Raw genomic sequence first — 27,331 nt, forward strand, 5'->3', positions numbered from 1 at the left:
GCCAGTCCTGTTCCTCCTGCAACCAAGTTTCACCAATGGCCACAATATCATAATTCTATGTGACAATCGACGCCCTTTCCTACAGTGCTCCTTGCATTAAACTAGATGCACCTAAGAGCATTATTTCCACCACACACAGCCCTTTGATTTAAATTTAGAACGTATAAACTCCTCACAGACAATGCAGGATTCGAACCCAAGTCCCAATCACTGGCATTGTAACAGCATTGCGCTAACCACTACGCTAACCGTGCTGCCCAAATTTTTGCCTTTAAGTTCAAATTCAAGTTTATTTATGTCCAATTGTATTAGTACAACCCGACGAAACAACGTCCACAATGCAAAACAGTGCAAACACACATACATACAAATAAACAATGCATAGGGTATTTATAGTACCTATATACAGGACAAATACATATTACCAATAAGTAGTTGAGTCATGGGGAGTTGTTTTACTATTTCAAAAGTCAGTTGGCAGTCTTACTGCCTGTGGGAAGAAGCTTTCTTTTTTTTGAAAATTTTACATAGTTTTACAGAATTGTATTAGCCAGGTGTTATTGGGGAATAATCCTCCCCTTTTACAGGTCATTGTTTGCTGAGTCCTCCCCTTTTCTTTCCCCCCACCTGCCGCCCCTCCATCTTTCACCCTCCCTCCCACTTCAACCCAGGTAAAAGCAAAAAAATCAATTATTAAAAATAACAATATGAATGCATGACAGGAGTAGCTGGAAGATGCTCCATGGGGGTCCTCACAGATTTTGTAAGCCCTCTTTGTGATCACACAAAGATCCCATAAATCACATAGATGGGGGCAAGGGAGAGTTCACTGATCCTCTCTGCCACTTTTATTGTCCTCCCTAGCAACCACACCACATTGTGATGTAGCCAACTAGGATACTTTTGATAGAGTTCCTGTAGAAAATTGACAGAATGGCGGCCGGTAGCCTTTCCGCCTTAGCCTTCTAAGGAAGTGCAGTCGCTGTTGCACCTTCCTGACAAATGAGGAGATGTGTGTCAAGGATGCAGATAGATCACTTCTTAAGTGGATTCCAAGGAACTTGGTTCTCTCCACTACTGAGCTTTTAATTTGCAGTGGAGAGTGGTCATCCCTGATTGTCCTGAAGTTCACAATCATCTCCTTCATTGAGACTCACGTTGTTACTCTTGCACCATTTCACAAGATTTTCCACCTCTTCTCTGTATTGTGACTCATCTTTGTTGCTGACGAGGCCAACAACTGTCGACTAATCTGCAGACTTGATTACTCTTTTGGAGTTGGATCTGGTGATGCAGTCGTGGGTCAGCTCTGAGTTATGCCAGTGGTCAGCATGATGGCGCTTGACCAGACAGACAGAGTATATTCTTTCTGTTGGGAAGTCCAGAATCCAATTACAGAGAAAGGTGTTGAGGCCTAACGAGGACAGCTTCTCAATCAGCCTCTGGGGTATGATTGTGTTAAATGTTGAGCTGAAGTTATTGAACAGTAACTGGCAATATGAAGCATCGTTCTCCAGGTGGATCAGGATAGAGTGGAGGGACAAGGGTATACTTCGTCAGTGGAACAGTTCCTTCTGTCGATGAATTGAAATGGGTCCTGTGACTCTGGGAGTTGCATTTTGATGTGTTCCATCACCAGACACTCAAAGAATTTCATAATGGTGGAGGTTAATGCCTCTAGGCAGTAGTTGTTGAGGCCTGTAACTGTTGTCCTCTTTGGTACTGGGATAATAGTGCCCGCCTCAAAACCTGCAGGGACAATGGACTGCAGTGACACGTTGAAGGTCTCCATTAGTACCTCACTCAGTTGGTCTGCACTGTCCTTCAGTATCTGACCTGGTATGTTGTCTGGTCCCACTGTCTTGTGTCCTTGTGTGGGTTCATCCTAGATAGGATTCTCCTCACCTTGGCTGTGGTTATGCAAGGGGCCTGTTCAGTGGTACACAGAGCTTTCTTTGGCATCAGCTTGTTCTTCTTCAAGTCAAACTGTGTGCAGAATATATTCTGTCTGTTCAGATTGGAGGGATCACTGTTGTTGTTGACTTGCAAGGATGTCTTGTGACTTGTTATTGTTTTGATCCCTTGCTACATGTGCCTCATGATGCTGGTGTCACACAACTGACTCTGGATCCTCTATGCATACCTAAGCTTTGGCTTTTGGATTGCACAGGAAAGTTCAACCCTGGCTGATCTTATTGCTAATCCTGTCCTGTAGGCTGCATCTTGAGCTCTGAGAAGTGCACAGACCTTTTCGTCCAATCATAGTTTCTGATTAGCCCTGCTAGCATTTGATCTCTGTGACATCCTCAATGCACTTGCTAAAGTAGCCTATCACTGAACTCGTGTATTCATTGATGTTTACGTGGCCATTGTAGGTCACCGCCCCACTTGAACAGCTCCAGTTTGTGGTCTCAAATCAGTCTTGTAATGTTGTTATAGAAACCAACCCACCCTGGTCCATTTCCTGATCTCCCTGTGAACTAACTTTGTTCATTTTGCCAGTGGTGTGTATGACGATGTTAGCAGGTCAGATATGTGATCCAAGTATACAAGGTGGATGGGTGCGGGGAAGCCTTTATGCACCAGTGATGTTGGAGCACCCTCAATCTCAGATGTTCTCTCCTCTCGTGGCGAAGCTGACGTGCTGTTGAAACCATCGAGGAACAGTTTTTAGGTTGGTGAGTTTGAAGTTGCCAGCCACAGTTATGCAATCATCAGGGAGGGATCTCTGAGCTTGGCACATGGCAATTTATAGCTCCTTCATTGCTTCACTCTCATTTGCCGAAGGCATAAGTAAACTGCAGTAATCAGTATGACCATGAATTCCCTGGACAGGTAGAAGGGTCTGCATTTTTATGCAGTTTTAACATCATCTCTTTCTTCCTCTATTCCACTTTCTGCTTTGTCCTGTCCCCCTGCAAATCTAGTTTAAACACTCTGAAGCAGCACTGGCAAAACTCCCCACAAAGATATTAGTCCCCCTCAAGATACATACCATCTCACAGGTACAGGTCCAACTTTCCCTGGAAAAAATCCCAAAATCCTTGAAATCTGAATCCCTCCCTCTTGCACAATCTCTTTAGCCATATGATGAGCTGCATTATTCTCCTGTTTCTAACCCCACGAACACGTGTCATGAGTAGATCTCAATGCTGGAGGACCTGTCCTTCAACCTATTCAACTATTGGTGCCCAGCAAGCCTTTTCTGTTGCATCAGACTGAAGGTGCATGGTGGCTTTAGATTCTAGTGCTTCAAGAAGTTATCATCGACCGGGATTAGTCTGGTGCCAGGTTTGTAGGGACACAAGACAAAGTAACAAGAAATGAGGGATCAGAAATAGGAGGCTCTGGACATCAGTCTTCAAGGATCATTGAGAATTAGGATGTAGTCAGTGATGAGGCAGAATTCATAGTGTGGGGTGTGACTGCACTCAATGTCACCAAAACTAAGGAGCTGACTTCAGGAAAGGAAAGCTGAAGGTATACAATCCAGTGATCATTGGGGGATCAGAAAAGGAGAGGGTAAGCAAATTTAAGTTCTTGGGATTCACTATCTTGGAGGATCTTTCCTGGACCCAACACGCCAATGACATCGTGAAGAAAGCACATCAGTACCTCTACTTCCTCTCGAGTTTGCTGAGGTTTGGTTTCACACCAGAAACCCTGGCAAATTTTTACAGAGGTGTGGTGGAAAGTGGGCTGACCAGCTGCCCATCAGTGTCTGTGATGGTGACACCAATACCCCTAAGCATAAAGCCCTCCAAAAGATAGTGGACACCACCCAGGACATCATAGGCAAAACCCTCCCCATTATTTAGATTATCTACAGGGAACACTGCTGTTGGAGAGCAGCCGTAATCATCAAAGACCCACACCACCCAGCACCTGCTTTGTTCTTGCTGCTGCCATCAGGAAAGAGGTGTAGGTGCCACAAGACTCACACCACCAGCTTCAGTGACAGCTGCTACCCCTCAACCATCAGACTCCTCAATGACAAACTCAATCAGAGACTTATTTAAGGACTTTTACTTGTGCACTTTATATTGATTTTCTTTTTTATTCTCTCAGTATTGCACAGTCAGTTTGTTTACATTCATTATCTGTTTACATTTCTTTGTTGACATATTCACACTGTGTACACTTTTGTTTGGATCATCAATTAGTGGTAATTCTGCAGTGCCTGCGGGATAAAGAATTTCAAGGTTGTATGTGATGTCATGCATAAACTCTGACAATAAATCTGAATCAGAAACCTGATTGGTGTGATTGATCATTGGAGTGTGTTGCCTGGATGAAGTGGGTGGGTGTCAGGAAATGTTTGGCCAGGGACAGATGGTTGGTAATGAATGGAGGTCATTGGGCTATTGAAATCAAGATGGCAATTTTTTATTGTCTTGGCAGATCAGTTTATTAAAGAAGAGATAAGCTCTTGTGAAGGTGGAGTTGTTTTTGCCAGCCTAGAATTGCTGAAACAGGCTTTAAATGTGCTGTAAAAGCCTGCTTCTGCATCATTAGTCCATGGATGGTGAAGCCCACTCAGGTGTAATGTATAGCCCCTTAGAGAGAATCCTTTCTCTAACTGTGATTTTCAATTATACTGCAGGACAAGTCAAGTTTATTGTCATCTAATTGTACCAGTACAACCTGAGAAAACTACTTTCTCCAGTCCTCGGTTCACACAACCAGACATAAAACACAGACAATGAATACATGCCCTATCTGCGTGCAGGACAAGTATTATATCTTTAAAAATAAATAAATATTGTTTTCTACAAATGAGAGTCTCTGATGGTTAGTGTGAGCGGTTCCTTTGGGCGTTCAGTATTCTCACTGCTCGTGGGAAGAAGTTGGCTCTGATACTCCAGTAACTCTTCCCCAACTGGACCAGCTGAAAGATGCTGTGTGCAGGTGGAAAGGGTCCTCAATGATTTTGCGCACCCTCTTCAGACAACGTTCCCAGTAGATAATGACGATAAGAGCGAGGGAGACTCCAGTGATCCTCTCTGTCACTCTTCTTGTCCAGTGGATTGACCTCCAATCCATTTCTCTGCAGCATCCATACCACACTGTGATGCAGTTAGCCAGGACAGTCTCAATAGAGCTCCTATTAGAAGGTTGACATAATGGTGGCCGGAAGTGCAGTCGCTGTTATGCCTTCCTAATAAGAGATGTTGCGTATCCTCAATAGCAGAGATATTGATGTGTAGTGGTCCTCCACACCAAGGAATTAACCTGTGGGTTTGCTTTGGGTGATCTATGCTGACATGTGACAGATGATTTTTAGTGATGTAATGAGTAAAACAAAGTGATAAATTTGATGATTTAAAAAAGACAAAAACTCTTTAACATATTGTCCCACCAAAATAAAACAAAATTCCTATCAGAGTTCTGGGAAGGAGATTGAGCTCACTAGCCCTCCCTAGTTCTCAAACTGGTGGTCCATGGGTTTGTTACAGATGGCCTGTGGTTTAAAAAAAAGCAATACTTACACTGGTCTAGGATTGAAAGGTTTTGCAACCACTGGTTTTATAACTTATACTGAGTTTACAACAGGATCCCATCACCAGACACATCTTCCCCTCTCCTCCCCTCTCTGCTTTCTGTAAGGACTGCTCCCTCTGTGACTCCCTTGTGCACTCATCCCTCCCCACTAATTCCACCTCCCCACTAATTCCACCCCCCCACTAATTCCACCCCCCCATCCCCGGAACCTTTCCCTGTGGCTGCATGTGGTGCAACAATTGTGCCCGAACCTCCTTCCTCACCTCAGTTTGGATTCCCAAACAGTCCTTTCAAGTGAATCAACACTTCTATATCCACAGGGCTGATTTACTGCCTCCGGACTTCCCTTTGTGACCTTCCCTACATTGGAGAGACTGGGTATAAATTGGGTGATCACCTCACTGAGCACCCCGTATGCTACAGAGATCTAACAGCAGCCAACGATTTCAGTTTTGTGTCACACTCCCACACTCACATGTCTGTCCAGGGCCTTATGTACTGTCCCATCAAGACCACCTGCAAATTGGAGGAACAACACCTTATTTTCCGTCTGCGCACTCTCCAACTAGATGGTATTAACGTAGATTTTTCCAGTTTCTGCTAACCTGCTTTCTCTTCCACTTTCCCATTTTTCTCCATCCCTCTCTTCTTCACCCAGCCATCCTTTCTCCCCTTGATCTCTGCTGTCCCTTCCCTCCCATCTCCACCTATCATCTCCTGCCTTGTGACCACCCCTTTTCCCTACTCTTGCGTTCAGACACCTACCAACTTTTTCCCATACCTTGATGAGGGGCTCAAGCTCAAAACATCAGTTATGTATTTTTACCTTTGCTATATAAAGATCACTCCTTGACCTGCTGGGTTTCTCCAGCTTTGTGTCATTTTCCTTCCACATGGTGTGTGCAGATTTTTGTATTTTACTTCCTAAGCAGAGTTTTATTTGTTCCAGTTTTTATTTTACTTTCAATCAACAGACTAAAGTAAAAGACTTGTTTTCCACACTGGACCCATAAAGCAGTTTTTAGTCTTCTGGAGCTAGCTAAGCAACTAAAATAGCAAATGCAGAACATTGCCAAGCAAGACCAGTTATAAATATTGCAGAAGTACAAAATGGGGATTGAGCACTTTGGGGCCTTTATGGATCTTCCTATGTAAAATGTTAAATCAAACTGATTCATTTGCTGACATTCCATTTGCTGACTTCACAGTCCACTCACTTTAACACTGGCATTTCACTGCCCCTGCATCTTAGAAGGATACATTGTAGAGAGTTCCTCATTTTTAGCAGTACTTCACAAACTGATCTGTCTACCTGAAAGAAATGGGTGGTATGGGTATGAAAAGATTCGTGCTCAAATGCTCTCCAAATGGAGGAGTCACGTGATGGAGTAGTGGCCGGACGGTGAACTCCAGCCCTCTCCAGAAAAGTCGGAAAAAACAAAGGAAAACACAAAGGCACAGAAATAAAAATTAAAGAAAAGTGAGTATAAAGGTGGAAAGAAGATGGCGACAAAAAAAGAAAAATCAAAATTAACGGTAAGAAGAGAGGAAGAGAAGACAACGGAGGAAGAAAGAGAAGGCCTTACCTGTCCGAAGAGGCCCGATGTGGAGAGAGAAGCCCGCTTCCTCAGGTCGGTAGAAATAGGACTACAAAAATGGCTCGCAGAGCCGAGTAAAAGTGCGCAACCGCGCATGCGTGACTCCTCGCGCATGCGCGATGTGCATGAAAAAAAACACACCGACGGGAGGGGGGACCAGCTGGGGAGTCGATCTCCACAGCCGGCAACGACAGCTGCAGAACACCTGCAGCAAGAAGAGACCACAGAAGACAATGGAAACAAGAAAGAAGAGAAGAAAAGGGCAACAAAGAAACAACAGATGGCCAACCCAGAGGAAGAAGAAGAGGAAGAGTACAGTGAATTAGAAGAAGAAGGGAAAGGCAAGGTAAAGGATATACTTTCTCTTGTTAGAGGATACATGGAGTCATTTAAAGAATGGCAAACACAGGAATTTAATGATTTAAGAAGAAGAATAAACAACACAGAAGAGAAAATGAACAAAATAGATATGACCTTAACAGAAATGGGAAAGAAAATGGACAAGATGGAAAAGCGGGCAGTAGCACCAGAAATGGAGGTAGAAGACTTAAAAAAGAAATTAGAGGAATCTAATAAAAAAGTTATAGAGACACAAGAACTGTTAGCTCAGAAAATAGATATAATGGAAAATTATAACAGAAGAAATAACATAAAGATAGTGGGCCTTAAGGAAGATGAAGAAGGCAAGAATATGAGGGAGTTTATAAAAGATTGGATCCCTAGGATCCTAGGATGTCCAGAACTACAGCAAGAAATGGAAATAGAAAGGGCACATAGAGCATTGGCCTCTAAACCACAACCACAACAAAAACCAAGATCTATTTTAGTAAAATTCCTAAGATATACTACAAGAGAGAAGATACTGGAGAAGACAATGGAAAAAGTAAGAGAGGGCAACAAGCCACTGGAGTATAAAGGGCAAAAAATCTTCATTTATCCAGATATAAGTTTTGAACTCCTAATGAAGAGAAAGGAGTTCAATACAGCAAAGGCGATTTTATGGAAGAAAGGGTATAAATTTATACTAAAGCATCCAGCGGTATTGAAAATATTTATTCCAGGGAAACAAAACAGACTGTTCTCGGATCCAGAAGAAGCACGAAAATTTGCAGAACAACTACAAAATAGATGGAGAGATGAAGACGTGTAATGAGAGTAAAAATGATCACGTTTGATATGTATGTGGGTAAAGAGGTATAAGAGTGTATAGGTATAATGCGCATACGTGAATGTATCGGTACTTAGAGGAAAATATAGATAGTATAGACGAATTAATAAGGGAAGGTAAACAAAAATAGACTGAGCGATGAAGACGGGTAATGAGAGTAAAAATGATCACGATTGATATGTATGTGGGTAAAGAGGTATAAGAGTGAATAGATACAATGTGCATACGTGAATGTATCTGTACTTAGAGGAAAATATAGATAGTATAGACAAGAATTAATAAGGGAAGGTAATGGAATAGAGAGAATAAGGAGGGAATTAAAAGAGTGACCTTTGTTACATATGAAAAGTGAAATCTTTTCTGGGAGGGGCAGGGTGGGGGGGAATAGCGGTCACTGCAAAATCAGTTGACGCTTGCGAGTGAATTTGCAAACCCAAATGGAGAGGGGAGATGTGGTTGTCCGACAAGGGATAAAGGACAACTCAGGAGGGGAAGGGGAGATTGGGGCTAAAGAAGATATAAATAGGAGAATAAGGAAAATGTTTGATGTTGTAGGAATGTTGTCTTATAAAGAGTTTAAAATAAGAAAACAGAAATGGAAAAGGAGGAAAGGTAATGATGGAAAAACGGAAAGAGAAGATAAACAAAGTATAAAATGGCTACGCTGAACTATATGACTTTAAATATTAATGGAATACATAACCAAATTAAAAGGAAGAAACTACTAAATTTATTGAAAAAGGAAAAAATTGATATAGCATTTTTCCAAGAAACACATTTAACTGAATTGGAGCACAAGAAATTAAAGAGAGATTGGGTAGGACATGTAACAGCAGCATCGTATAATTCAAAAGCAAGAGGAGTGGCTATATTAATTAGTAAAAATGTGCCATTTAAAATAGAAGAGGAAATAATAGATCCAGCAGGGAGATATGTTATGATAAAATGTCAGATATATTCGGAGTTTTGGAATCTACTTAATGTATATTCACCTAACGAAGAAGATCAAAAGTTAATGCAAGATATCTTTTTGAAGGTAGCTAATACGCAAGGGAACATACTAAGAAGATTCATGTAGAAAGAAATAAAACAAATTATCAATTACCAAAACTAATATTGACGCAAAATAAGCTACTCCCTTTTACAATAGATAACCTTTCCTTTAGAGAATGGGAGAAAAAAAGGGATTAAAAGAATAGAAAATTGTTTTTCAGGAAGTAGATTCTTATCCTTTGAACAAATGAGAGATAAGTATAATATAATTGGAGATACAGCGCTGGCATATTACCAACTGAGATCCTACTTGAAGGATAAATTAGGAAGCAATTTGAGTTTGCCAGAGGGAAGTAACCTTGAATATGTGATTACAGATACAATGTTAATCAAAAGATTTATAACAAATATGTATATTAAACTGCAAGAAAAGGAGAATGAGGAAACAAATGGTAAAACTAAACAAAAATGGGAACAAGATTTAAATATAAAGATAAAAAAGGAAACATGGGAGAAATTATGTTCTGGAACGATGAGAAATACAATAAATACGAGGCTACGTATGATACAATATAATTGGTTACACAGACTATACATTACACCTCAAAAGTTAAATAAATGGGACCCAACAGTATCTAATAGAGGTTTTCGATGTAAAAAAGAAATGGGAACAACAATTCATGCAATCTGGACATGTGAGAGAGTAGAAAAATTTTGGGAAGATCTCAATCAGATATTAAATAAAATAACAGAAAACAATATACCAAAGAATCCAGAGATCTTTCTCCTAAGTAACATAAAAAACAAAGAATTTGGAATTGATTTGGAGGATGCACAAAAAAGATTTGTTAAGATAGCCCTAGCCGTAGCAAAAAAATGTATTATGTCAACCTGGAAATTGGAAGATAATTTGAAAATACAACAATGGTATATAGAAATGAATAAATGTATTCCATTAGAAAAAATAACATATAGTTTAAGAAATAATATTGAAATATTCGAACAAATATGGGAGCCTTACATTAAATACAATAGCGAAAACCTACCGGGGACAAACATTACCTAAGTTGATGGAAGGAGAAGGAAAGAAAAGAATGGACTCAGTAGAATTTCTGGTGTATTTTTGTTGAATGACAACATTGTCTGACTGGTTTAATGCAACCTAGATTGTATACCTAAAATGGATGAGGGGGGGGGGTGGTGGGGTGGGGTGGTGGGGTGGGGTGGCTTGGGAGGAGGTGGGGGGGAGAAAAAGTCACTGTATATGTGTGAAAAAGAAAAAGTGTGTATCATGGCTAATGTGATTTATGGTGTGAAAAATAAAAAAATTAAAAAAAAAATGCTCTCCAAATCATATACCACATCAAGTTGGACATGCATATAGTGTTCAATGTGAGTTTATTGTCATACATATAACTAAAATGTACCATATGCATTGAATTTCTTACCTGTAGCAGACAAATAGGTAGGTAAGATATATCAACTCTAATAGTTAAAATATAAATTGCCATAAATGCAAAACAGCAAAGAGGATGAAAAATACCAAAAAATATTCACTGTTGCTGTTAGTACAAAAAAAAACTAGTGCATACAAATTTTTGGAGGTTCTAGGATGATTTTTATTTCCTCCAATAATATACCCTAGAAGATGTGAAGCCCACTGGACATCATAGAATCAGAATCACGTTTATTGTCATGAACGTGTGTTATTAAATTTGTTGTTTTGTGGCAGCAGTATTGTGCATTTGCAGGTACTACAAAATACAATTCCATAAATCAAGATTTAAAAAATATAATTAGTGCAAAAAAAAAGAGATAAAGTGAGGTCGTGTCCATAGGTCCAGTATCCGTTCAGAAATCTGAAGGAGGAGAGGAAGAAGCTGGTTTTGTAATGATGGATGTTTGTCTTCGGGATCCTGTACCTCCTTCCTGATGGTAACCAAGAGAAAAGGGCATGGCCTAGGTGGTGAAAGTCCTTGATAATAGAGGCAGGTTACTTGAGTCACTGCCTCTTAAAGATATTCTTAATGGGGCAAAGACTAATGCTCATGATGGCAGTGGCTGAGCTCACAATCCTCTCTAGCCTTTTCCTGTCCTGTACATTGGCACCTCCATATCAAACAGTGATGCAACCAGTTAGAATATTCTCCATGAGGTAGAAATTTGCAGGAGTCTTTGGTGACATATCAAACCTCCTCAATCTCCTAATGAAATATAGTTGCTGGCATGCCTTCTTCATGATGCATTGTCATGGTGGCTTCAGGACAGGTCTTCAGGGATGTTGACAGCCAGAAATGTGAAGTTCTTACCCTCTCCACTGCAGACTCCTCGTTGAGGACGGGTTAGTGTTCTCCTGGTTTTCCCTTCCTGAACTCCACAGTCCACTCCCTCTGTTTTGCTAATCTTAAGTGCAAGGTTGTTGTTGATGAAAGCTTGCATTTCCAGGATCCCATTCTTGCTTGGACAAGCACTAAATTACTCTATCTCCAATCTGTACAATGTAAAAATATCTCATAATTTCCCATCACAGCACCACTCCAAACAAAAAAAAACAGTAGTTTGGTCCTCATTTCTGTAACATTGAAACGGATGAGATGCTGAGATTGAATGGTCACCAAGAATCCTCTGTATGATGGTTTGTGGTCAGATTATCGGGAATAATACCTGTATTATAGTCCCACATTGATATATTGTATGCCTTTTGTCCTTTGACTCCCAAAAGCCTTCAAAGGGGAAAAACAGTGTGGGATAATAATTGGAAAATTGGTACTGCACTTCACTGACAGGGGTATCTTCTTGTCATAAAGTATAGCTTATTTGTTTCTTTGTGTGATAAATAGTTTTTTATTGTAAGTTATGAATTTAACATGTAGCTCTCCATTTGAGGTCTATTTCAAAAATAGTCTTAAAAATATAACATTTGGGATCTGTTGTACTTCTTCAGACAAAAACTTATTGTCCACAGAAATTGGTGACATGAATATAAATGTAGTGTTTTCTTTGTTCTAAGTTGAGAACTTTGTCACTCAGCAGGACTTTCCCATGGGAAAATATTTTTAAACTTGTTTTCTTACAGCACAGAGCCAGAATTCTTCATTTCTATTTTACTAACCCATGCAGGGAAGTCTTCATAATACATTTTATTGATTTTCTAGCATTATAAGAACCTGTACGTATTACTGTCTGTACATTTTACATCAGTAACTTTTTAAATGCCTTTTATTTTGATGACTATTTCAAAGATGTGTCTGATTTTCAATTGGTTAATTATATTACTTTAAATCCAATCTCCATACATAACAATCCAAAATAAAGATTTGACCTTCCTTAGTCACATTATTCATCTTAATTTGTGCTTTGACTGAATAAAGTAGGTGGCTACAGATGAGAATAGGATGGAGAATACACTGCCAGGCAACTGGAAGTTCAAGACAGCCTTCGCAGACTGAATCCTGGTCTGCAAAGTGGCTGCCTACTCTGCAATTTGTTTTCAGCCATGCAGTGTTGGATCTTCTGTGGTTGATAGGGAAGATGACATGAGAAGCAGAGTCATTGCAGAAGATTGGATGCTGAAAAGGAAAGGGGAGAGAAAGATGTGCCGAGTGATGGAATCTCATTATAGGAGGCATGAATTGTGAAGAAAGAGTCATTAACTGGGGAGTCTGGGTGGGGGGTGGGGAGTTGTAAATGAGGAACAAACTCATTGGATGCCACTTCATGGCAGTGTTGAGTCCACACAAGCTAGTAAATACTTCATCAAAAATAAGATGCTGTTTATATTAATAGAGTTAAGTTTTATGTTAAGTTTAAGTTTGTTTGTCAAAAAACAGCTAGTACAGTGAGGGGAGTTCTTCTGTGAGCAGACTTGCAGGTTAATTCAGATATTTATACTTCCATGTAAAGAGCACAATTACAGAGTATAGTATTGCATTGAAAAGAAAGCTTAATTTGCACCAAGCAAGAACAGCATAGATAACATTGTTTTTGGGATTCATTGAGGAGCCTGATGGTTGCAGTGAAGAAACTATTATAAAGCTTTCTGTTGCGTGGCTTCACACTCTTAAGCCTTTTCCCATATGGGAGTAGGGAGAAGAGAGTATGTTCAGGGTTTGAGGGGGTCCTTCAGTATATTATCTGCCATTCCTTGACAGTGAGAAGTGTGGATGGAGTCCACGGAAGGGAGGGTAGTTTTCATTATGTTCTGTGCTGCATTCACTGCCTTCTACTGCAGTTTCTTCCTATCTTGAGCAGAGCAGCTCCCATAATTGGCAGTGATGCATCCAGCAGGTAAGGTTCCAATGGTGCACTTGTGGAAATTGTTGAGGGACAGAGTGGGCATGCCGAACTTCATTAGACTTTAAAAAAGTAGAGGGATTGGAGCTCTCTCTTGACCGTCCTGTCAACACGTTTGTCAGGTTGGGGGAGAATTTGTTCCCAAGAACTTGAAGCTATTTACTCTTAACTTAAGCACTATTAATATGGACAAGGGTATGAACTCTGCCCCTTCTCCTGAAGTCAGTGATCATTACTTTCATCTTATTGATGCTTGTTATATTGGTGTCATGCTATAGACTCAATCTCTTTCCTGTATTCTGTTTTGACGTTATTTGATACCCACCATATTACCGTGGTGGAATTGGCTTGCAGTAGTTGATGATGTCACCTCACTGCTGGCTGCCCATTCAGAGTGAGCATAGACCATGTTAAACTCAACAGGGAGTGTTGTGCTATTGGATTCTATGCTGCTGGGCTTTGCTTTGTATTGCATGATAGCATGCTTGCCCTGCATATTCACCGTATGTCTGTGATATTCTCTTGGGACTCGAGCTTGGTGAGATGCCATCCCTTGCTTCTTTGATAGCCTTGTGGAAATGTGGTATCTGGATTTCTTGTAGAGGCTCTAACCTGGTCTTCAGCAGTGAGTTGACATCCCAGTTCATCTATGATTTCCAATTGACGAACACCTTCATCATCTTCTTGCAGTCTTCTACACACTGATGAAGGTGGTAACAGCAGCAGTTTACTCATCAAATTTTGTATATCTCTATCATATCTTCAAGGAATAAAGTTCTAACCTGCTTAACCTTTCACTATAACTTAGTTCCTGAAATCCCAGCAACATTCTCATAAATATTCTTTGCACTCTTTCTACCATATTGATATCTTTGCTGTCACAAGGTGACCAAAACTGCACACAATTCTTTAAATTTGGCCTCACGAATGTCTCATGCAACTTTACCATAGCATCTCAACTCGTATACTCAATAATTTGATTTATGAAGGCCAATGTGCCAAAAAGTCTCTTTACAACCCTATCCACCTATGTCATTTTCAGGGAATTATGTATCTGTATTTGCAGATCCCTCTGTTCTACCTCATTCCTCAGTGCCCTACCATTCACCATGGTTTTTCCTTCCAAAATGCAACAACCTCACACTTGTCTGCATTAAATTCCATCTGCCATTTTCCAGCCCATTTTGCATCTGGTCCAGATCCCTCTACATGTTTTGAAAAACCTTCCTCGCTATCCACAATGCCTCCAATCTTCAAGTCATCTGCAAATTTGCCGTTCCAATTTATCACATTATGATCCAAATCATTGATGTGGATGACAACAACAATGGGCCCAGCACTGATTCCTGAGGCACACCTCTAGTCACAGGCCTCCAGTCTAAGAAGCCATCGTCCATCACCACTCTCTGGATTCTCCCGCATAGCCAATGTTAAATCCAGTTTACTACCACGCCATGAATACTAAGCATCTGAACATTCCTGACTAATGTCCCATGTGGGTCCTTGTCAAAGGATTTACTAAAACCAATGTAGACAACATCTACAGCCTTTTTTTCCATCAACTTTATTGGTAACCTCCTCAGAAAATTCCATAAGTTTGGTTAAACAGAAAGATGTATAGCAGTAACATGGGAAACTGAGAGAGTGGTACAATTAGACAAACGGCATATTGAAATGCAATGTTGTATACCTTTATTTAAAAAAAAATTCATATAGTTTAAGGAATCAAATTGAAAACTTTTATAAAATTTTGGAATCATATATATATTTTATGAATAAAATTCCATCCACATCTTTCACCTTACCCACCCCTCTCAATTAGAAATTATAAAAAATAATCAATGAATATTATATATGTTAATAATATTATATATGTAGAAGTAGGTGTTCTTTCTTCTTTTCCTTCCTTTTCTTTCTTTTGTGGGGAGGGGGTTTAGGGAGAAAAAATAAAAAATGTTGTATCATTTTGTATGACTTAACATAATTACTGTATTATTGAATTTATAATTTGTATTGATACAAATGATAAATAAAATTTAAAAAATGTATTGGTTATGCACAACCTACCATACACAAAGCCATGTTGACTATCCCTAATTACCTACTACTGATGCCAAGCCTATAATTTCCATGGTTACTTTTGGAGCCTTTTTTTTAAACAATGGAACAACACAAGGAATCCTCCAATCCTCCGGCACGACACCCATTGCAAAGGACATTTTAAGAATTTCCGCTGGGACCCCTGCAATTTCTATACTAGCCTCCCTCAAGGTCCAGGGTAATGTCTTGTCAAGTCCTGGGGATTGATTCACCCTTGTTTGCTTTAAGATAGGAAGTACCTCCTCCTCTTTAATCTGTACAGATTCCATGAACTCCTTACTTCCCACAGCTCTGTGCCAGTTTCCTGAGTGGATATTGATGCAAAAAAAAATTAAGATTTCCCTCATCTCTTCTGGCTCCACACATAGTCAACCACTCTTATCTTCGAGGGACCTATTTTGTTCCTTATTATCCATTTGCTCTTTATATACCTATAAAAACCCTTAGGATTTTCCTTCGCATAGTCTGCAGAAACAATCTCTTGTCTCTCATAACTCTCCTGCTTATGTTTTTTTCTTACATTTTTATACTCCTCAAGTACTTCATCTGCTCCTTGAGGACCTCAACCAAGGTTCGCTATGCCTGTTAACTTTGCCTTCAATCCTGACAGGAACATTCAAACTCTGTTCTCATGAAATGTCACCTTTTAAAGCCTTCTGCTTACTGGAACACATCCTTGCCAGAAAATAACTTGGGTGCTAGGGAAGCTTTCCTTTCCACGGTCTTGTCTAAATGCCTTTTCATCATTATAATTGTACTTGCCTCCACCTCTTCATCTGTAGCTCTTTCCATATGCTCATTACACTGTATGAAGAAGGTGCCCCTGAGGCTCCATTTAAATTTTCCCATTTCACCTTAAATCTATGTCCTAGTTTTAGATTTGCCTATCCTAGATGCTTAGACAAGAACATGGAAAGGAAAGCTTTAGATGAATCTGGGCTAGACACAAGCAATTCATTAGTTTGGTAGGCACAAACAAATGGGGCCAAAGAGCTTGTTCTCATTCTGTGGAACTCTATACAACTCCAGTTTGACTCTGACTCCCAATTGCTCATGTTGGCTATTTTCAATGCCTTCCATATCCATGATTAATGCCACTAAGAAGGACAAAGACTTCAAGCGCATTGGGAATACTACTACATACAGGCCCCTCGTCAAGGTGCTCACCGTGTTGACCTGGAAAGATATTTCTGCTATTTGGCCAAAATCCTGAAACTTTCTACCAAAGAGGATTGTGGGAGTATCTTCAGCAGGACAATGTCAGTGGTGTAAGTCAGCAGCTGACCATCACTTTTTTGAGGGCAGTTAATGAGGAGCAATAAATATTGTCCTTGGCAATAATTCCCAGATCCAAAAGAATAAATAAATAATTTAAAAATTCTCATTGTTTTCGTTCACATTTCAAAGTCTTGGCCTTGTGTAAGTGAAAAGAACACAAGCAAGATTCTTCTCCTGGGTATAAATTTATTTAACAGACCTACTAAAAATAAGCTGAACTCACTTGGATGAATTTGCCATACCAATCACTCTGCTGTAAATCAAGACAAATTCCTGCGATGAGGTTAGTTATGTGCAAAGACTAAATAGGGCAACATGGTTAGAGTAATACTTTTACAGCACCAGTGATCAGGACCAGGTTTCAAATCCCATGCTGGCTGTGTGGAGTTTGTACATGTCTTCAAGGGTTTCCTCCTACCATTCAAAACATACAAGGATTGTAGTTCAATTGGGTGTAATTGGGCAGCATGGGGTCATGGGCCGAAAGGGCCTGTTACCATGCTTTATGTCCAAATCTAATTTAAATTGTTCCTTTCGGTATTGAGAAGATTATGAAAAGATCTATTAGTTATTTGAACTCATGACAGGTAAAGACAGAGTAGATAGAGAAAAGCTGTTCTGGTTGCCTCAGAGAAAGGTGATTGAAAGTGACATGAAGAAAATTTACTTTTAAGCACAATGAATGAGTAAAATCTGAAGTTCACTGCTATGGTTAGTGTTTGAGGCAGATTCAATTGCAGCATCAAAAGGGAGCTAGATTTGTATCTGGATGCAAAGAGTTTGTCAGGTTGTGCAGATATGTATGGGGAGCAGGATTAGCTGGAATGATCTTTTGTAGTTGTGTAGATTTAATGGTTTCTCTGCTGCAATCATTGCAAGATTCTATGAAGTTGTTGGGAGTCCCATCTAGCTACCGATTGGTAGGGATGATCCCATAATTTTATTCAAGAGTGAGGAGTGATTCCCCTGAGAATCCTCGTTGATATTTGCCCCTCCGCTAAAACTGGTGCAATCAGATTATTTAATTATTAATCTCATTGCTACCTGCTGGATTTTTCTGTGTAGAAAAATACTTTTTTTTACAAGCTATGCAATTAAATACAATTAAATAATTGTAGGAAAGTGCTCTAGAAATGTACTTGTGGTGCCTTATAAATAAAGGCATTGCCTTCGGAGATCTAAATTACAGAGAATTTAATCATATCTTTCATTATTCTGTTTATTTGTGAGGAATATTTTTACATGAAATTCATGAAATTTCAAAATTTTCAACAGAAGAGAGTCCACCTTGTTCATGCCCATTGTGCACATCAGATAAGCAGAACTACGTGCCATTCTACGAAGGATTAGAATTGTCAAAAGAAATCGGAGCAGCCTACTTGGAGCTTCATAGTCTCAATGACTTCAATGTGAGGAAGTACTTCGGAGGAGTGGTGAGCAAGATTGTCATGCTTTCACTTGGCACTTATATCTGTAAAGTTATATTTTAACATAACATTACACTGGATAACAAAGATTTTGCTTCCTGAACATTTTTGGGTGTTTATGGATTTTGGGCTGCTGACCACGAAAATCAGCTTAAAAATTTTCTATCATGTACCATTTTTTAGCTATAATTTATTTTTGTGATTTTCTATAATATTTTAAGTCGGGAGAGCTGTGGGTGTTGGGAACCAACTTTGGTGAGTGTATTTAAAAAGGGAGCAGAGGGCAATTTAAGGGTTAAGCAGAACAGTGTTTGTTAAGAGTGAGTATTACAGCTGGATGAACTCCGGATCATTCAGGAGTTGGAGGCAATGATAAAGAGGAGCTTCAGGGAGACAGTCACCTCAAACATTAGGAGGCAGGTAGCTAGTTGACTATTAGGAGAGAGAAGGGGAATAGACAGAGAGTGCAGATCACCCATGAGGCCATTCCCCTCATCAATAACTATTTATTGGGATACTGTTTGGTGGTGGGGGGGAAATGATCTACCAGGGACACGTAGTCACATCTCTGGCACATAGACTGACCGCTCGACACAAAAGAGAAGGGCCTGTTACTGGGCTTTAGGTCTAAAAAAATTTTTTAATTTAAATTTTAAATTAAAAAAAAGGATCTAGACAGGATGCAGAGTTGTATGGAAAAGTGGCAGTTGGAGTTCAATCCAGATAAGTGTGAGGTAATGCATTTTGGATAGACAAACCATAAGGCTGAGTACAGGGTTAATGGTCAGTTACTTAAGAATGTGGATGAACAGAGGGATCTTGGGGTCCAAATCCATATATCCCTTAAGGTCACTGTGCAGGTTAATAGGATAGTTGAGAAGGATAATGGGATGTTGGGTTTCAATAATGGGGTATTGAGTTCAAGAGTTGAGAGGTCATGTTGCAACTCTACAAATCTCTGGTGAGACCAAACTTAGAGTATGGTGTTCCATTCCAGTCACCTTATCAAACAAAGGATGTGGAAGCTATGGAGAGAAGATTTACCAGGATGTTGCCTGGATTGGAAAATGTCTTATGAAATAAGGTTAGCAGAGCTAGGGCTTTGCTCTTGAAAGTGTAGAAGGATGAGAGGAGACTGAAGAGATCTACAAGATTATGAGAGGCATAGATAGGGTGGACAGATAGTGCCTTTTTCCCAGGGCAGGAATTTTAATCACCAGACAACATAGGTATAAAGTGAAGGGAGAGAGGTTTAGGAGAGATATCAGGGATAAGTTTCTTTTTTACATAGAGATTTGTGGGTGCCTGAAATGCCTTGCCACAGATGGTGGTGGAGGCTGAAACTTAGGGGCATTTAATATAATCTTAGACAGGCACGTGGATGGAAGAAAAATAGAGGGTTACGGGGTTTGGAGGGTTTAGTTTTTTTGTAAGGAATATATGGGTCAGCACAACTTTGAGGGCTGAAGGGCCTGAACTGTGCTGTAATGTTCTGTGTTCAAGCACACAAAACCATGAAGTGAAATATGTCATTGAAATTTCATTTTCGATTCACACTTGGAGTTCATCCCTGCTGATCTTGGCGCAGTCAGTGGTGAACATGGTGAAAGGTTTCACCAGGACATTGTACCCATGGAAAAGCAGTATCAGGGCAACTGGAATCCATCAAAGCTGGCCGACTATTGTTGGACACTGACCTGAAAGGCATTAGATGCTGAGTACAAATGAAAGTCAGCGGCAAAACATTTTTTAGGTCAGTTGAACTAACGCAATGTTTCAGCATCATTATGCAATTAACATGCTAAATTCAATAAAAGTTCATTTAATGTTTCTCCAACTTCCTACGTGATACATCAAATCTGAAATGATCTTTGTAGCCAACTTAAAGTTGTCTATTAAAATCACCAAATCATTTTCATGAAGCAAATCTTTTTAAAAAAATTTGTTGTCCAGTGTTATTTGTTTCACCATCTACTTTTAGTTCAAATGAATGCATTGGAAATTATTCCAGTTTTTAGCTCATTGTATTTGCTTTTGAACAAAATTATAGCCTCTGCCATTAACACAACAAGACCAAAGGGTTGGAGGTGTACCTTTTTCTAACATGTTTATACCATTACAAATATATTCAGAGCCTCTCCCCACAAAAGAAACCATACATGTTGCCTTCCAGGGAAAGTGTGTTGCTTTACACAAATCTTTTATGTATCTGCCTGAATCTCTAAAGTGGGCATTACTATCACTCAGGGTGCTTGTCCTCATTGCCGATAATGTTAAAAGCTTCAACATCGACTATCCAATTCCTGACCAAATATATGCCCTTTCATAATTTGTTTGTGCTGGTTCTATTACCAGAAAAGCTTATTCGCAATGACAGAAGTTCCAGATGTAATTAAGTTCAGCTTATTTGGAACTGGAAAATACTTTTGATATTCTAACATTAATCTTTAACATTCAAGATAAAAAGAGAAACTTTTAATTTTGCAACTTCAAATTTAAAAAAATGATAATAGCCATCAAGCTGCTCAATTTTATGAAGAAATTGAATATTTAAAGCAATGAGGGTTTAGCAGGATTGAATCTAAAATTTTAACATGCACTTTTTCCTTTCAGCAGCTTACATTGCAAATTATCTTTGCTTTAGCATTATAAAAGTATAGTTTGAGGATCAGTCCATCAAAAGGTTGACAAACTGACTTCTATGAGCCCATAGAGACAAGAACTAGATAGCTAAGTGGCAGTGAATTCACATGGTTTGCTACTTAACATGTAGAACACTGTATTGGTGTTATGGAGTCAAAGGTGACTGGGTCCATTTGAATTGTGATGGGACCTGGATCCTGGCGAATCGCAAAGCCAAACTGAATGTTGGCCTTCATTGCTTGAGGGCTGGAGTTATAGAGCAGGGAGGTTATGCTGCAACTGTACAAGGTACCGGTGGGACCGCACCTGGAGTACTGTGTTCAGTTTTGGTCTCCTTACTTGAGGAAGGATGTACTGGCTTTGGAGCCAGTGCAGAGGAGGTTCACCAGATTGATTTCAGAGATGAAGGATTTACCCTATGAGGAGAGATTGAGTCAACTGGGTCTGTACTTGCTGGAATTTAGAAGAGTGAGAGGGTATCTCATAGAAACATAAAATTATAAAAGGCATAAATAAGATCGAGGTCAGTAAGTTGTTTACATTGGTAGGGGAGACCAGATCTATGGGATGCAGCCTCAAGATTCAGGGTAGTCAGTTTAGGACACAGATGATTTTCCCAGAGGGTTGTGAATCTAGAATTCACTGTTCATTGAAGCAGTGGAGGGAACCTCAGTAAATCTATTTAAGACAAGGTTGGATAGGTTTTCCAGACTATATTTAATTTTATTTCCTTTCTCTTTGTTGGTGAAGACCAGACAATTAATTTTTATGAATAAATTCTCTTGATAGGCTGCCAGTCTTTTTTCCCTTAGATTAGGTGGGTTTTTATATAATTTTTTTTTCTTTTTTTGAAGATTTCATTTGGTAGAGATGAGAACATATTCATTAATTGTGGTGTAATACAATATTTTTACCTTTTTCATTGTTCCCCTATTCTCCTCATGCATTGTTTACCTATACTATGACTAAGAAAAAGAAAGAAGGTGAGATAGATTTTTACAGAGTAAGGGAATTAAGGGATATGGGGTAAAGGCAGGGAGGTGGAGATGAACCCATCATTAGATCAGCCATGATCTCATTGAATGGTGGAGCAAGTTTGATGGGCCACATGGCCGTCTCCTGCTCTTATTACTTATGTTTTTATGAGCCATGGTGTCAGAGAATTTTATAACATGAAAGTGAGACCTTTGGCGCAGCTAGTCTATGCCAAACAATTTGTTCACCTAGATTCATCCCATTTGATCTGTTTGGACCACATCCCTATGAATCTTTCCTATCCATGTACTTGTACAAATGTTGTTTAAACATTGCAATTTTACCTGACTCTACCTCTGACGTACCAATTATCCTCTGTGTAAAAAAAAAAAAGATGCACCCCAGGGGTGTTTAAATCTTTCCCCTCTCACCTTAGGTTTAGATCCTCCTACCCTGGAAAAAGACTGTGACCATTCACCGTATCTAAGCTACTTTATGACTTTATACACATCAGTCTCCTACTTTCCAGGGTCAAAAGCCCAAAACTATCCATCCTCTGCTCATAACTTGTAATATCCTTGTGGAAAAAGAGCGCCTTACAGCAGCAACTCTTTCTGTGCAGCTCCGAGGGGAATCATCAGATATTCCCCTTACAGCTTGAACCCACAGACACAGAAAGTGACATACCTGTAAGTAACATTGTATTAAAAAAGCACATCGTGGCTCTACTTCCTCAGGAGTTTGCGAAGGTTCAGTATGACACCTGAAACCCTGGAAAATTTCTACAGATGTGTGGAGGAAAGTGTGCCACAGTCTGGTATGGGAACACCAATACCCCTGAGTGTAAAGCCCTCCAAAAGTTAGTGGAGACAGTCCAGGACATTACAGGCAAAACCTTCCCCATTATTAAGTACATCTACAGGGAATGCTGCTGTCAGAGGGCAGCAGCAATCATCAAAGATCCACACCACCCAGCATAATCTCTGTTCTCACTGCTGCCATCAGGAAAGAGGTACAGGTACACAATCCTTTATCCGGACATCTAAAATCTGGAAAGCTCCAAAATCCAGCAAGTGGGGAGAGAGACAGAGCGCATGTCGAGTGGACGAGGGGGAGAGACCAGCAGAGCGAGTTGGGCGGGCGAGGGGAAGAGATCGGTAGCGCGAGTCTGGCGGGCGAGGGGGGGAGTCCGGCAGCGCGAGTCGGGCGGGCGAGGGGGGAAGACCGGCAGCGCGAGTCGGGCGGGGAAGAGGGGAAGACCGGCAGCGCGAGACGGGCGGGCAAGGGGGAGAGACCGGCAGCGCGAGTCAGGCAGGCGAGGGGGGTTGGGGGTACCAGAAGCGCGAATTGGGTGGGCAAGGGGGAGAGACTGGCAGCGCGAGTCAGGCGGGTGAGGGGGTTGGGGGGACTGGCAGCGCAAGTCGGGCGGACGAGGTGGGGAGGGAGACAACAGCGCAACTGGAAGGGGGTGGGGGTGGATACGGCAGCACAGTTCGGGTGAGCTTAAATCTGGTTTTCTGAAATTGGGAAAAATCCAAAATTCGGAACACACTGACCCCCAAGGGTTCCGCATAAAGGAATGTGTACCTGTATAGGTGCCTCAAGATTCTCACAATCAGGTTCAGGAGGAGCTGCTACCCTTCCACCATCAGACTCCTCAACAACAAACTCAACCAGGGACTCATTTAAGGACTCTTACCTGTGCACTTTATTGATTTTCTTTTTGTTCTCTCTGTATTGCACAGTCAGTTTGTTTACATTCATTGTCTGTTTACAGCTCTTTATTTGTTTACATGTTTATGCTGTGTACAGTTTATTTTTGCACTACCAATTGGTGGAATTCTGCCGCGCCCGCAGGAAAAAGAAATCTCAAGGTTGTATGTGATGTCATGTATATATTCTGACAATAAATCTAAATCTGAAATCTGAAGCATGTTGGAAGACTTAGACAATTCAAGTGGCCTGCGCACAATCCTTTTAAAGTGGACCTGACTATGCAGATGCAGGAGTGAAGGGGCTACAGGTTAAACTGGCCAACGTGCAATCTTTAGAAAATAAACTGGGTGAGCCAGACTACAGCAACAGAGGGATATCAGGGATTGCTGTGTGATGTGCTTCACTGAGACATGGCTGAATGAGAGCATTCCAGACACAGTGTGACAGCCCGAGGACTTCACCTTCTACTGCCTGCACTTTGGCAAGTCTGATCAACTGGCTGTACTTCTACTCCTGGCGTACAAGCCAGAACTACAGTACCAGTGGTAAAAATGGTGAAAGTATAGTCGTAGGAGGCAGAGGAGTGCCTACAAGGCTGTTTTAAATCGGAAGACAGAACCCTATTCAAGGATTCATCTTCAAACTTGAATGAAAATGCCACGCTATCACTGACTTCAGGACCTGTGTTGATGAGTGTGTGGCCACGTGTAAATGCCATGAATACCCCAAAAGTTGTGGTAAGGTTAATGTTGTTTCAGACCAGTGATCCAGATCTCTACAGGAAGTCCAGATACAACCTACAGAAGGCTATATTTGTCGCAAAGAGGCATTTCCAAGGGAAGCTAGAAACAGATTCTCGGTAGCTCTGGCAGGGATTGCAGGCCATTACACCCTACAAGGTGAAACCTAACATCATGAATGGCTGTGATGCTTCACTCCCCAGTGAACTGAACACTTTTTATGCTCACTTTGAAAAGGAGAATTCAATGGTACCAGTGAGAAAACTGCAAAAACTGTCGTCCCTCGGATATGTGTCTCTGACGCCAATGCCATAACATCCTTCAAGAGGGTGAACTCTCACAAGGTGTCAGTCCCTGGTAGGCTACTGAAAATCTGTACCATCCAATTAGCTAGAGTGTTCATGGATATTGCTACAGTCAGAGTTTCCTCACATGTTTCAAGAGGGCACCAATCATACCGGTACCCAAGAAGAGTAGTGCGAGCTGCTTCAATGACCATTGCCCAGTAGTACTCACATCAACTGTGATGAAATGCTTTGAGAGATTGGTCATGGCCAGAATTAACTCATACCTAAGACCTGTAACCACTGCAATTCACACTCATCATAATCGCTCCACAGCAGATGCAATCTCGCTGGATCTCCACTCAGCCCTGGATCACCTAGAAAACAACCACACATACCCCTGTCTGCTTTTCATCAATTACAGCCTCATTCCCCTCAGTATTGGTCAACAAGCTTCAAAACTTCGGCCTCTGCAACTGGATCCTTGACTTCCTTATCAGAAGTTCACAGTCAATGCGAATTAGTAATAACATCTCTTCCTCTCTGATGATCAACACAGGAGCACCTCATGGATGTATGCCTATCCCCTGCTCTCCTCTCTCTACGCGCATGACTGTGTGGCTAGGCACAATTCAAATGCCATCTGCAAATTTGCTACTGACATCACGGTTGTCAGCAGAATCACAGACGGAAATGAGGAAGCATACAGGAATGAGATAGATCAGCTCATTGAGTGGTGTCACAACAACAACCTTGCACTCAATATTAGCAAAACTAAGGAACTGATTGTGTACCAGGAAGGGGAAATCAGGAGAATACAAACCACTCCTCATCAAGGGGTCAACAGTGTAGAGTGTAAGGAACTTCAAATTCCTGGGTGTCAACATCTTTGAAGACCTATCCTGGGACCTTCATGTCGATGCAATCAAGAAGCAGGCTCACTAGTGGCTATACTTTGTTTGGAGTTTGAGGAGAGCATTCTGACTGGTTGCCTCGCTGTCTGGTCACAGAACAGGAAAAAGACTACAGAGAGATGTGATCTCAGCCAGCATCATTGTGGGCGATAGTCTTCACTTCCTTACGGACATCTCAAAAAAGGAGCCTCTATCTTCAAGGACCCTCAACACCCTGGTCAAGCCCTCTTCTCACTGCTACCTTCAGGAAGGAGGTACAGGATCTGGGAGATGAACACCACTGTTACAAAAACAGGTTCTTTCCTTCTGACGTTAGATTTCTGAGTGGACAATGAACCACAGACACCACCTCACTTTTGCACTAATTTTATTTCAATGTTAATTATAGCAATTTTTTCACCTGTAAAGGTATATTTTATGGCAAGAAGATACCCCTGTCATTGAAGTGCAGTACCAGATTTCCACTGATTTTTTCCCACACTGCTTTCTCCCTTTGTAGACTTTTGGGTGTTAAAGGGCAAAAGACATACATTATCTCAATTCCCTATGGTCTGACTACAAACCATCATACAATTTGCATTCTTGCTGACTGTACGATCTCAGCATCCATTCTCATTCAATGTTAAAGAACTGAGGAAATGAGCACCATTCTATAGTGTGGCTCCACTATAACGTAAAATATCATCTCTAAAAAAACGGGGGTGCGCTAAATCAGGGTTCAAGAAAATCAGTGTTCAAACTGACCAATGTTGACATAATATCCAAAAACATCCCTATTTGGCCTTTTTTTTGCATGTTTACTTTCTTTGAATTAAAGAATTTTGTGAATAAACGGTTTTTGTTACAGTAGAAATTAAAAACACAAATTAATTTTTAGTAAAGCATTTTAATAAACATTTTGATCTTATAAAAAAAAGAACACATGAAATTAACTCACCAAAAAACTTTTCAATTCTGGAAAGGGCCAATAAAAGGTCCAAATTTGTGTTAAATCGGTGTTTCACTTATTTTTTTTGGTTTGGGGTGGTGTTGTGGTGGGAAATTTTGAGATAATTTTATGTTGTACAAATTGGAGATAGAGTAATTTAGTGCTTGCCCAAGGTAAATAAGCATGAATGGGATCCTGGAAATGCAAGATGTCATCAACAACAACCTTGCACTTAACATTAGCAAAACAGAGGGAGTGGACTGTGGAGTTCAGGAAGGGAAAACCAGGAGAACACCAACCCGTCCTCATCGAGGTGTTTTGCAGTGGAGAGGGTAAGAAATTTCACATTCCTGGCTGTCAACATCTCTGAAGATCTGTCCTGAAGCCACCATGACAATGGATCCTGAAGAAGGCACGCCAGCGACTATATTTCATTAGGAGATTGAGGAGGTTTGATATGTCACCAAAGACTCTTGAAAATTTCTACCTGAGTACCATGGAGAACATTCTAACTGGTTGCACCACTGTTTGGTATGGAGGTGCCAATGTACAGGACAGGAAAAGGCTACAGAGGATTGTGAGCTCAGCCACTGCCATCATGAGCATTAGTCTTTGCCCCATTAAGAATATCTTTAAGAGGCAGTGACTCAAGTAAGCTGCCTCTATTATCAAGGACTTTCACCACCTAGGCCATGCCCTTTTCTCTTGGTTACCATCAGGAAGGAGGTACAGGATCCCGAAGACAAACATCCATCGTTACAAAACCAGCTTC

The 27,331-nt window shown here is 40.6% G+C and overlaps 1 protein-coding gene and 1 long non-coding RNA gene across 4 annotated transcripts in view; both read left to right on the forward strand.

The window, feature by feature from the left end:
* rhobtb3 (Rho related BTB domain containing 3) overlaps nt 1–27,331 on the forward strand; it is a 181,528-nt gene that overhangs the window by 95,716 nt on the left and 58,481 nt on the right. For all 3 annotated transcript variants that reach the window (XM_069891828.1, XM_069891846.1, XM_069891837.1), the window contains exon 4: nt 18,208–18,365. In XM_069891828.1, the coding sequence (XP_069747929.1) occupies nt 18,208–18,365 (158 nt within the window). The remainder of the gene's footprint in view (nt 1–18,207; nt 18,366–27,331) is intronic.
* Nucleotides 1,749–4,776, forward strand: LOC138739570 (uncharacterized). Its single transcript, XR_011342322.1, has 2 exons — nt 1,749–2,674; nt 4,604–4,776. It is a non-coding gene; the product is annotated as an uncharacterized lncRNA (long non-coding RNA).

This window comes from Narcine bancroftii, chromosome 1, assembly GCF_036971445.1.
Source record: "Narcine bancroftii isolate sNarBan1 chromosome 1, sNarBan1.hap1, whole genome shotgun sequence".
Classification (NCBI taxonomy): Eukaryota; Metazoa; Chordata; class Chondrichthyes; order Torpediniformes; family Narcinidae; genus Narcine; species Narcine bancroftii.